Source organism: Trachurus trachurus (genome assembly GCF_905171665.1).
Source record: "Trachurus trachurus genome assembly, chromosome: 6".
Classification (NCBI taxonomy): Eukaryota; Metazoa; Chordata; class Actinopteri; order Carangiformes; family Carangidae; genus Trachurus; species Trachurus trachurus.
This window is the reverse complement of record NC_139897.1, coordinates 32,401,013-32,413,598: the sequence shown is the minus strand read 5'-3', so window position 1 is coordinate 32,413,598 and position 12,586 is coordinate 32,401,013. Positions and strand designations below refer to the sequence as shown.

Here is a 12,586-nt window from a genome sequence, read left to right as displayed (position 1 = left end):
ACTTTATGTTAAGGTTACTTAATAATAAGATTAGCCAAATGACTATAATAAATCAAAGATAAATGTACTACTGTTGTACATTTTTTGTTAACTTAAACATTAATTATGACAAACAGTTGAATATTGAGCAATATTAATATTGATATTTGGCTCACATGGTTTTCAAGCCATTGATTTTACATGTGCTTTTATTTTGTAAGAACAATAACCAACCATGGAGATGCAGCAGGTTGTAGTTTTAGTATTTAAATTAAAATTAGCTTTTCTCTCATAGAATTCTTTTTAATTATTACATTTTAATTTTATATAATTTATTTTTACATTGCTCCCCTCCTGCATGCACATACAGCATCTGTTTTCCATCATGTTCCTTTATTCTTGTACGTTGTCCAATGTTAAAATCATTAATTTAAACAGATACAGTCTCTCTACAATGATTATATTTGTTTAGTTAATATATTTTAATATGAATCAACTCACAGTCAGAGTATTCAGAGACACCGTCCATTTAAATACATCGGTGTCACAGAGACCCCCGACCTCAGGATTCATCCTCTCGTCCTCCAGTCACTTGCATGGACATGTCCAGGTGTACTTGAGCCCTACAGGTGTGTGTTTATGTGTGTGTGTGTGTGTGTGTGTGATGTCGTTCAGGGAGAAGGCTCAGATCATGAAGAAGGCCGGGATGAAGCGAGTTCTGCTGTTGGGTTCAGGATACGTGTCCACACCCGTGGTTGAGTATCTGACTCGTGATGAGAAGACTCAGGTCACTGTGGGTGAGTGATTCTCCACTGTCAGTTATTGATCAAACCACCTCAGAGGCGAGGATTGTCAATTATTGTCCAACAAAATGAGTTTTTTATTCTCTTGACCTCCTGGTTTCCTGCCTTTGGTTGACGCTGTTTCTCTGTTGTTGTTGTTTTTTATGTCTGTGTTCAGCTTCAGTGCTGCTGAGACAGGCGGAGGAGTTGGCAGCCAAATATCCCAACACCATCCCCGTCACGCTGGACGTCGGCAGCCAGGAGGGACACCTGGACTCCCTGATCAAAGACCATGACCTGGTCATCAGGTAAAGATCACACAACATACAGGGAAAAGAGCTGTCAAGCAGAAAAAAGAAAAAAGCTTCTTGTCTCCTTTTTATTCTAAATAAAGAGTCTTAATTTTCTCCCTAAAGGAGGCGGAGCCTAAACAAGCTTCATTGTGACAGTTTGGCTCAGCCACACAACAAGGCCATTTGAATTTAACCCTTAACTGCCAATCAAAGCCAGAGTTTGCACAAAAATAGGTTTTATTGTATTTTCCATCTTACTTTTGGTGGGATTTTGCCCCACCCCCAAAAAGAGGCGGAGCCTAAACAACACTTACAGCCCTACAAGCTTCATTGTGACAGTCTGACTCAGCAAGAGAACAAGGGCAGGTGCATTATAGCCTCAACTACCAATCAAAGCTTGAGTTTTGCACAAAAAAAGGTGTTATTGTATTTTCCATCTTACTTTTGGTGGGATTTTGCCCTGCCCCCAAAAGGAGGCGGAGCCTAAACAACACTGTGTCAGATTTTACAAGCTTCATTGTGACAGTTTGGCTCAGCAAGAGAACAAGGACATGTGGATTTTAGTCCCAACTACTCATCAAAGCTTGAGTTTTGCATAAAAAAAGGTTTTATTGTATTTTCCATCTTATTTTGGGGGGGGTTTTGTCCTGCCTCCAAAAGGAGGCGGAGCCTAAACAAACACTTACAGCCCTACAAGCTTCATTTGGCTCAGCAAGAGAACAAGGAGAGGTGGATTTTAGCCCCAACTACCCATTTAAGCTTGAGTTTTGCACAAAAATAGGTTTTATTGTATTTCCATCAAATTTTGTTAGGGATTTGCCCTGCCCCCAAAAGGAGGCGGGGCCTAAACAACACTTACAGCCCTACAAGCTTCATTGTGACAGTTTGGCTCAGCAAGAGAACAAGGACAGGTGGATTTTGGCCCCAACAACCAATCAAAGCTTGAGTTTTGCACAAAAAATGTTTTATTAGATTTTCCAGATTATTTCCCCGCAGGTATGATCCATAATTTTCCTAAAACGAGCCAGTAAAGTTATGACTTTTTACAGAATTTGCAAATTTTGTCTTAAAAAAACAACTATTATTAATTATACACTATATAGGAAATTATGAGGATTTTTTCCCCCCAGGAAATTGACTGGAAACCAAAGGAGATGTTAGATAAAATAGCTGATAGAAGCTTGGCGCTAACAAGGGAAGTGCCGTGTGTTTCCTTTATGAGAGTTAATAAATGTTTTTTTTAATTCAGTATCTGCCCCTGAGGGTGTACTGTTCATTAAAGCAGTGAAAGACTCAGCTTTCATCATCTTCTCTCTCTCTCTTCAGTATGCTGCCGTACTCGTTTCACCCGCTCATCGCCAAACACTGCATCAAGATGAAGGTGAACATGGTGACGGCCAGTTACCTGAGTCCGGCCATGAAGGAGCTGCAGAGCAGGTGATCCAACAGGACTCATTAAAGGGATAGTTCAACATTTTGGCAAATTGGCCCATTGCCATAATCCCTATAGTCATAGCAGTAGGTTCGTTACCTTTAATCGTCGGTGCAAGCTGTTTTTAAAATGGTGGAGCAGAGCCGTGAGCTGCTCAGAGCTACGCTACGGAGGCTCATGGGATTTCTTGGTTTCCCTCATCAAACTCATCAAATACACAATCCAACAACTCCACAACGCTCTGGTGGACAAGTTGTGACCTGCACAATCACCACGCTATGAGATAATAACACAACGTTACGAAACTGAGACGTTTTCGAAGTAAATACAGGGTAAATGCAGAGTCTGCTTGCTGAAAAACTGCCCCCTGAAGGCAACGCGCATCAGCGGTGCATGAATTTCCCTCTAAAACAACTCTGTCGGGTAACGTTGTGTTATTATCTCATAGCGTGGTGAATGTGCAGGTTACAACTTGTCCACGACAGCGTTTTTGAGTTGTTGGATTGTGTATTTGATGAGTTTGATGAGGGAAACCAAGAAATTCCTTTAGCCTCCGTAGCGTAGCTCTGAGCAGCTCACGGCTCTGCTCCGCCGTTCTATAAATAGCTTGCACCGACAATTAAAGGTAACGAACCTACTGCTATGACTATAGGGATTATGGCAATGGGCCAATTTGCCAAAATGTTGAACTATCCCTTTAAGATTTTTAATCAATTCTTCAACGTTTACTGCAGCTTCCATTTGATACAATGGAAGATATTAATAGATAAAAGACAGAAAATTATCTCAGGATGAAAAAAAAAAATAGATATACTGTATATTGATGTCTGTGTGTGTGTGTGTGTGTGTGTGTGTGTGTGTGTGTGTGTGTGTGTGTGTGTGTGTGTCAGTGCGGAGGAGGCGGGCATCACCATCGTGAATGAGATGGGTCTGGACCCGGGTATCGACCACATGCTGGCGATGGAGTGTATCGACCAGGCCAAAGCAGACGGCTGCACGGTGAGTCAGCGCAGACACACACACACACACACACACACACACACACACGCACACACACACACACACACACAGAAACAGTGTCACCTCATATGTGACGTCTGTTTCTTGAGCCTGTGTGAAATTCAGCGCTGAGCAACATGTGGACTCATGCTCAGTCTGTTCCCACGGATCAATACCACTCTGACTACATGTGTTCAAACAATCATTATCTCACACACACACTCTGCTCTGACCGTGTGTGTGTGTGTGTGTGTGTGTGTGTGTGTGTGAGCAGTTTCTCCAAATCAATAAGGATTTGATTCAGAGCTGTGACTCTGACAGATCCAGGTCAGGCGCCGGCTGAAGGATGAATGAAAGTAGAAGGAGAAGAATTAAGTTTTGATTATTGATCAGTGAGAGGATTCAGTCGATCATTTACTGCCCTGACACATTAACACATCTACAGTAAAAAAAAAAAAAAAGGTTTGCCGTTCACTGTGACCTCCTCCTGCACTTCAGCACTGAGTCACCAGGACTGTTTCACAATTTAATGTTTAATATCCAAACAGCAGAAAGACATCACACACATATTTCAACATTTGTGTGCGTGTGTGTGCATGTTCAGGCAGAGCAAAGTCATTCACTTCTTTTCACTTAGGAAATTATATTTGAGCAATCTCAGTCTCTATAGATCGTGTTCACCATTATTAAAAATAAGAAATCATTGTCAAGACAAGAGACAAAATAAGAGCAACAATGTAAAGCATAAAAATAAGTGAATTTTAATTTTATACCTTAATATTTATAGTAAAATAATAAATATCAGCTGATTTTCTCTTCAGACATGTGGATGTATTGATTTTTAACGACTTTAAAATGATGAAAGAGCCTCAATTTCTGTTCGAAACGTACTTAAAAACGAGTGTCAGAGCTCTGTTAGAACAAGTTGATTGATTATTGATTTTATCGGTGTTGTCCAGGTGGAGTCGTACAGCTCGTTGAGAAACAAACCTCTTCCCGTTCCTACGGCCCGCCCACGGGCCCCCGGGGGGAGTTTAAACAGGGAGGTGTCATAGAGGATGTCACCAGTCACTTGAAATAGTCATGCCACATATCGTTGGAAAGCTAAAACTCTTGTGATTAAAGATATGCCGACCATTCCTAAATATAATCATCACAGCAACACTCGAATCAGACTATAAACATGCTAACAAAGTTCGTAAAAAGCCGATATAACTCACGATTTGTGTCAGGGCAGGCTCAGGATCACAGGGTTTCCCCACAAACTGGATGTCGTTACATTCAGAAAAGTCCAGTAAATCCAATCCAGTAAAGTATATCCAGTAAATCCGTTTATTTCTCCTCATAAGTCCGGCGTTTACATGAAAACAATGTTTATTTCACTTCACAAAATGGCGCTGCACTCTGACCTTTCGATTGACAACTCACTCGACCAATCACAAGCTCCCTGTCCCCGGCTGCCGCCTGCAATAGCGAATGAGTGGCTGTGTCTCATGAGGAACATCCCCTCCGACAGCGCTGAATGACTTCAGCCAATAGGAACCGATCCCAATGGCAACTGATGCATTGAATAGCCAATGAAATTCCGAAAAAAACGATGTGCTGCATTCACGGTCCCTGGGAAAAGGCAGCACTGCCATATTCATGCGTAACTGTGCAAAAGCTGCACTTTGGCGCATGTATTGTTTCTCAATGGCAACTTTAGGAAAACGCCTAGACATACACTTAGAAAAACATGTGTAAAATACTCATTTTTAGCAGGATTGTTATCAAATTTGAACTGGGGCCAGGTAAGGCTTCATGCTGTAGTCCCATTGTGTTTTCCAGCTAAAATTCCCAGCTACACTCATCTTCAGGCATCTGATTGCAAAAAAAAAATTCAGGCGAGAATAAAAACATTCTAATTCAGTGTGTTCCCACTTAGATTACTCAATGGTAGTTAGGGGTGGTGAAAAAAATCGATAATCGATTAATCGCGATTATTAAATGACCGATTATGAATCGATTATTAATTTTCCAAAAATCGATTATTTATATTTTTCAAAAAAAAAAAATTCAATTTTTTTTTTTTTTCAATTTTTTTTTTAATTTTTTTTTTTATATTTTTCAAATTGTAATACAAAGGCGAGTCCTCTTGTTACTGGATGTACAGGATTTAACCACAAGGTGGAGCGGTCTGTCTGTCATAACAAGAGGCTGTGTAACTGAGCCAGCGAGCAAGTGTGTAGTTGCTAACAAGGTGCTAACAAGGTGCTAACGGTGCCGGAGCGAGACAAAGATTGATACAATTGAGTGGCGACAGCTTTTGATGTCGCCGCCAGCGCGGTCACGTGGTTCATGTTCCACACTAGGCTGCCGCTGTCATGTTTTTCTATGGGACAGACAGCAGTGAGCTTGCTTTTGAAGCATAAAGTCCGCTAGCTTAATGCTAACGTTGTATAATGTAAAACACCATAGACGGGCCAACAGAAATTAGCATCGCTATAAACATAGCAGTAAAGCTGCTAAAAACTGTTTTAATTTTGGCTTTAGCGCTGTTAACACGTCACAACATGAGGACCAGCTGGTCTTCCTCCATAAGAATCTGGTTGCTCCAGGGCAATGATTTGATCACTGAAGTTGAAGTTACACAGCGTGCTCTGTTTTTATAACTGTGGTCAGTAGGCTAAAGTAAAATGTGTGCAAGCTGGTTGTTCCAGAGCAATATTATTTGATCACTAGTTACGTGTGTTGTGTTCTGTTTTTATGTGTACATTATCTAAAGCCTACAGTAAAATATGTGTTGCATCTGTCTTTCAAAAAAATAGACTTACTAATTTAAATCTCCTTTGTGACACTTCCAAAAATACAAAGGGTCCATGATCAGTTAAAGTAACTTATTGTAACAAAAAATCCAAGAATCAAGAAATGAGCCAACAAGCAATCAACGCACAAAGAGAAAATTAATCTGTGGTTTTCAATAAATAAAAATAGGCTAATAATAATTCAGCAACTGACTGATAATAATCATAACAATAATCATTAATAATCGAAAATCGAATCGATAATCGTTAATAATCGAAAATCGGTCTGTAATCGAATCGAGACTTCAATAATCGTAATCGAATCGAATCGGGAAATTGGGCCAATTAACCACCCCTAATGGTAGTAGCACTTATAGTGATTATTTCAGTTTGGGGAAGAACTTCAGAGTGTTACCTTTCAAAAGAGACCAAGCCCATCCATATTCTCCAAACAGTTCAAGAACAGCATTCAATTTACTTTGGGTACGCCTTGGATAGGCGAATATTACAGCATTTATAGGAGTGGTAAGAGGTTAAAAATAAGTGAATAAAGAATTATATATAATTAAAAATTGAATTGTATACCTTAATATTTATTGTTAAATATGAATGAATGAATGTTTTTTTTTATTTTCGTGTCATGCCACCACTGTGGCCCATCCCATATGAGATTACAAGACACATTTGATAACAAATACAAAAAAAAGACTAGACAGTCCTTCCTGTTGCTATTACCTGCCACACAAGTGTGACACATAAATAAACAACTTAAGATTACTTTCAGTACTCAACTATACATCGCTCTTCGTCTCATTGCCCAAGCCTTTTCAAGAAAATAAAGAAAATGCAAAAATATTCAAATGAAAAAGATGTTTTAGCTTCTCAGCATCGTCTAACCACACAAATTCGTTATTTGGATCTACTTTACTAAACAATTGTTGTCTTATAGAGTCATAAAAAGGACAGTAATAAATATCAGCTGATTTTCTCTTCAGACATGTGGATGTATTGATTTTTAACGACTTTAAAATGTTGAAAGAACCTCAATTTCTGTTCGAAACGTACTTAAAGTGTGAGTGAGTGTCAGAGCTCTGTTAAAACTGACTTAAGACTGACAAGTTGATTGATTATTGATTTTATCTGTGTGGTCCAGGTGGAGTCGTACAGCTCGTTCTGCGGCGGTCTTCCTGCTCCTGAGTGTTCAGACAATCCTCTTCGCTACAAGTTCAGCTGGAGTCCATACGGCGTCCTGCTCAACACCATCAGCCAGGCCGTCTTCCTCAAAGACGACCAGGTACGGAGGCCCCGAAGGGTCACAAACTAAAGATGTTATTATTTTTTATTATTTTATTAATATAAAACACGACAAATCTGAACCTGTGTGTCTCATGTTTGCTTTGCTGCAGGTGGTGAGCGTCCCGGCCGGCGGCTCTCTGATGGACTCGTCCTCGGCCATGGACTTCCTGCCCGGGTTCAACCTGGAGGGATTTCCAAACCGCGACAGCACCAAATACGCCGAGTCGTACGGCATCCAGAGCGCACACACACTGGTCAGAGGGACGCTGCGCTTCAAGGTACAACACAGGAAAAAGACTGATGTTTGTATTAAAGCTCCATTCAGTATAAAGGTAGATGTTTGTGTTAAAGCTCCATACAGTATAAAGGTAGATGTTTGTGTTAAAGCTCCATACAGTATAAAGGTAGATGTTTGTGTTAAAGCTCCATACAGTATAAAGGTAGATGTTTGTGTTAAAGCTCCATACAGTATAAAGGTAGATGTTTGTATTAAAGCTCCATACAGTGTAAAGGTAGATGTTTGTGTTAAAGCTCCATACAGTATAAAGGTAGATGTCCATGTGTAGTGTGATTATAAAGCAGCTCTAGGTTCTATATTAATACTGTGAAAGTATCAAAGCCTCAGTCCACAGAGAAATGCACACAGCCTGTATTCAGAAACTGAGCCTTAAAACCAGCCGTCAGGACTTCCTGTCACTTTGTGATGTCGCAACTAAGCCCCGCCCCCTCACCACCTGGACAACATCATCCAACAACTTTGCAGGATTTAGTTTCCTTGAGTGTTTTATTCTGAAATCTGCTCTATTTTTTATTGGATCACTTTAGAAAACAGTCAGCCAATCAGAAGAGAGGCTCAGAGCCTCCTCCTCTCTTCTGATTGGCTGACACCAACCTGCTGTTACTAGAGCTCCAGAGAGAAGCTGAGAGAGAGAGGAGATGGAAAACTACACTTTTTTTTTTTTTTTTTTAGACCTTCTCATGGATCAACCCTTCAAAATAGAAGACAGAAAACATGGAGCTTTTAAAAAAAAACTGAAATAATGAAGTTTCTTTTTAGTTTTTTCTCGTTTGTGTTCGTTGTTTGAGGTTGAGTTGAGTTCTGCTTCTGCTTCTGCTCCTTCAGGGCTTCTCCAAGGCCATGAGTGGTTTTGTGAAACTGGGTCTGATCGACAGCGAGCCGTGTCCCGCCCTGCAGCCCACAGCCTCCCCCGTCTCCTGGGTAAGAACGAAGCTGCAGCGTGAGGAATGAGGAGCCTCTCTGTGAATGAATGAATGAATGAATTTATATTTATTTACTACGTGTCGTGCACCAATTAAGGCGCCCAGCCTATAAGGGCTTACAAGACACATTATCATCATATTTAGACACCAAACAAAATCATCAGAGCACAGACAAAACCAAACAAAACCAAAAACCACATGGAATTCACATAAATAATTCACTTTTTCTTTTTGACCAGGCACTTTTTATGAAAGTAGCTCTAGTAAAGACTTCTTTTCTGAAGAACCATTCCAACTTTACCTCATCATCATCAACCCAAAACAACTCCGGTTTCACATTTTGCATTTTCTGAAACAAAAACTGCCTGTTTGGGTCCCCAACATTCAAAGAGGTATAGGAGGCATAATAAAACTGTCAGTAATACTTTCAGTGTCTGAAGCCATTAATTAAAGTTTACTTTCTAGCATGAGGTAAAATAAAAGTAAATAATAAATATACAATTTGCACATATATAACTTTTTGTGTTAAACTACAGTCATTTTTTTATGTCCGCTCTGACCATTTTTCTCATTCATGTAATGTAAAACTTAAAAAATATCAAATACATCTCAAACATTTATTGTTCTTATAGTTAGAAATACTTTCTTCTTAATAGGAAATATGTTAATTATATTAAAATGTCATATTTTTTTATTAAAATAGCATAATTTCTCCATGTCCATCAATTTCATATTCCACCCCGTCACACCAATGTAATTTTGCGCCAAAATGGAATACACTTCCTGTAAGGAAACAGGAAACAGGAAGTGACATCATGCAAGAGTTTGAAGGAGGGAAGTGCAAACAATGGTGAATTCTGATTTTTCTTTTAGAACATTTTTGGTAAATTTTTCTTTCAAAACCTTCTCTGTTAAGCATAGCATATCCACCCCATCACACACAAAAAGTGGGGAAAACAATTTTTAAATCAAAATTTCAAATTACATTTGTATAAATCCTTAATTTTACGATGTAATTTCATGCTAACTGCAGTGTTTATTTACATAATGTGCATAGTCTTTCATAATCAGGTACTGAGTTAAACCGACCTACTTCTACTGCCAGAGGGAGAATCCCAGCCCTCAACTGGGCACATAAAGATCTCTTGGATCTATCCAATGGCAAAGTCACATATCTCGGTGTTTTCAAAGGGGAGATCATGATTGAAGACGGTGAAACACAGGGACTGAAAGGGCTCTGCCTCCTCTCCTCTCCACTTCATCCTGCAGCAGCGTTCAGTTCAGTTCAGTTCAGTTCAGTTTGTATAAAAATGAGCTGTTTTCTCTGCGGCTCGTCCACTTGAAGCCTCGTCCGACCGTGGAAGTGGGTTTATCTGAAGAGTCTATTACCAGCGTCAATAGCTGCTTGTCAACATCAAGGCTGCAGCGATGCCGAGGCCTCGCTGACACCCAGGAGAGTTTACACAGGATGCTGCTGTTTGTCGCCTTTTATCCTGAGGTGGATGAAAGAGATGAAACACATGAGCTGTGTGTTCAGGAGTCAAAAACAGGATGATGAGGAGGATGAGGAGGAGGATGATGAGGAGGATGATGATGATGATGAGGAGCAGTTTTTAATAATCCTCAGCCCCCACTCACTCAATAAAATCTTTATTTTATATTTTATAATGTGGAAACAAAGCGACAAAGAGAAATGCACAAGTAGTGGCCCACCTGCAGAAGTTAAACCTTGATGTTTCTACAGGTGTCTGAGCTCCAAGTGGAGGGTGAAGGAGACAGTGAAAGAGACAGTGAAGGATGTAGGAGACAGTGAAGGAGACAGAGAAGGAGACAGTGAAGGATGTAGGAGTTGACCTTGTGTCCTTGTCTCCTCTGTCCTTACAGAAAGACCTGCTGGTGAAGCAGATGAAGGACACAGTGAAGGATGTAGGAGACAGTGAAGGATGTAGGAGACAGTGTAGGAGACAGTGAAAGAGACAGTGAAGGAGTTGACGTTGTGTCCTTGTCTCCTCTGTCCTTACAGAAAGACCTGCTGGTGAAGCAGATGGGTTTGTCCTCCTCCGTGTCCCAGGAGGCGTTTGAAGCGGCCGTGTACGAACGCATCGGGAAGGACGACTTCAGGATGGAGACGATGAGATGGTGAGAGACCAAACTGTCCACCGTGGGGAACTAAACCCCTCAGTTTTGGATGACGTGCTCTAAGCTTGAAATTCAAAAAATGCCTTGATTATGGGCGGGACTCAGGAGCACTCTCCGATCCCCCCTCCCCCCTCCCCTGCGCCCCATTCACACCCGCGAAATCACACAAAAGAGAAAAAAAAGTAATAAACACACATCGACACTTCTGCTAGCGCTAACGAGCGACTCTAACAGCACTAGTAGGGCGGACACTACTAGGAGAGGACGCCAGAGCCGTGACACAGCATTTACAGCTGATCCGCCGGCTCGTTAGCTCGTTAACGGCTCGTTAGCGCCGGCGGCCGCACTAACGATTCCCGTTCAGGCAGCTGTTAGCAGCCGTTAGCCGCAGCAGAGCAGCTAGAGTGCCTAGCAACCGTTAGCGGCAGGCAGCAGCCGGTGCTGATTGGTTGGGGAGCTGGTGGCCGGTGACGAAAGCTGCCTCCAAAACGTCATCTGCCTCCATCTCAGCCAATAGAAAAATTCGATTGTAATAGCCGTGTTTCAACCCATAGAGGGCAGTCACTCTACATTTTTACTACAAAATACACCAAATTGAAATATTTTGACTAAAATGTCAAAAGTTGGACCAGAATCAACTGACAACACTACCTTATACCCAAATATATTTGTTTTCAGCAGAAAAAAGTGGTTTGGGGGTTTAGTTCCTCTTTAAAGGGATACTTCACCCAAAACCAATAATTCACCAATCATCTTACTCACCGTCATGCCAAGGAAGGGTCTGGAGAACTTAACCCCCCTGGAACTCCTTGGCATGATGGTGAGTAGATGATTGGTGAATTGTTGATTTTGGGTGAAGTATCCCTTTAAAAGAAATTCCTAGAGGAAACACTGAAGTGGGTTAAATGTTGATGTTACCGTGGGGGGGTATGACATCATTGTTTCACTAAAGAGACATTTTGGGGCGTCTACATGAAAACACTGGGGCGGTGTTTTCAGATTTTTCACACTCTGGGACCCGTTTCCAAAAAATACAGTTTTCACCTCTGAAACTATAAAAAAACGTGTGCAGATTCACTGAAACCCGTCTCTCTGTGTGGACGGGCTCTAAACTAGTGGTGTGCATCTTCACCTCGGCCTCACGATTCAATTCTGTTACGATTCACCAGCCTACGATTCGGTTCGATGCGATCATACGATGCATCACAATTTTCTATGTTGCCTCACAGGACGCGTCTGTTCTGATGATACAAGTCAGCTGTGTAAAAGTCAAGGATGTGGGACATTGAAACATCCTGAAAAACAAACAGAAAGCTGTCTATTCTCAATTGATCCATTCAGATAGATATGGATATCGATAAACTGCCTAATCATTTGGAAATTTCACCCAACTCAGTTTCACCTCACTGATCTTTGTTCATCCAGCATTTTTACATTTATTGATATTTATTTCTTCTTCCCTTTCATCCACTTTATTTATGTAACAGCTGTAATTATTCATATTACGGTGATTTTTAAATGACTTAAATGAACATTATGTAATTGACAGAAACTACCCAACAACACATATTTACTTTACATGAGTGTTTATGTAAAATATGTTGAAAGTAAAAGTGTAAAAGTAACATCCTGAACGCTATGAGTGACAGGCAAACAGCCAAT

At 40.7% G+C, this 12,586-nt stretch overlaps 1 protein-coding gene across 1 annotated transcript in view; it reads left to right on the top strand.

Annotated features, from left to right (window-relative positions):
- The window catches only part of aass (aminoadipate-semialdehyde synthase), a 39,726-nt gene that overhangs the window by 20,814 nt on the left and 6,326 nt on the right, over positions 1-12,586 (top strand). The window contains exons 14-21 of the mRNA XM_083973878.1: positions 655-776; positions 940-1,069; positions 2,381-2,491; positions 3,377-3,485; positions 7,422-7,562; positions 7,675-7,842; positions 8,688-8,783; positions 10,809-10,924. Of these exons, the coding sequence (XP_083830004.1) occupies positions 655-776; positions 940-1,069; positions 2,381-2,491; positions 3,377-3,485; positions 7,422-7,562; positions 7,675-7,842; positions 8,688-8,783; positions 10,809-10,924 (993 nt within the window). The remainder of the gene's footprint in view (positions 1-654; positions 777-939; positions 1,070-2,380; positions 2,492-3,376; positions 3,486-7,421; positions 7,563-7,674; positions 7,843-8,687; positions 8,784-10,808; positions 10,925-12,586) is intronic.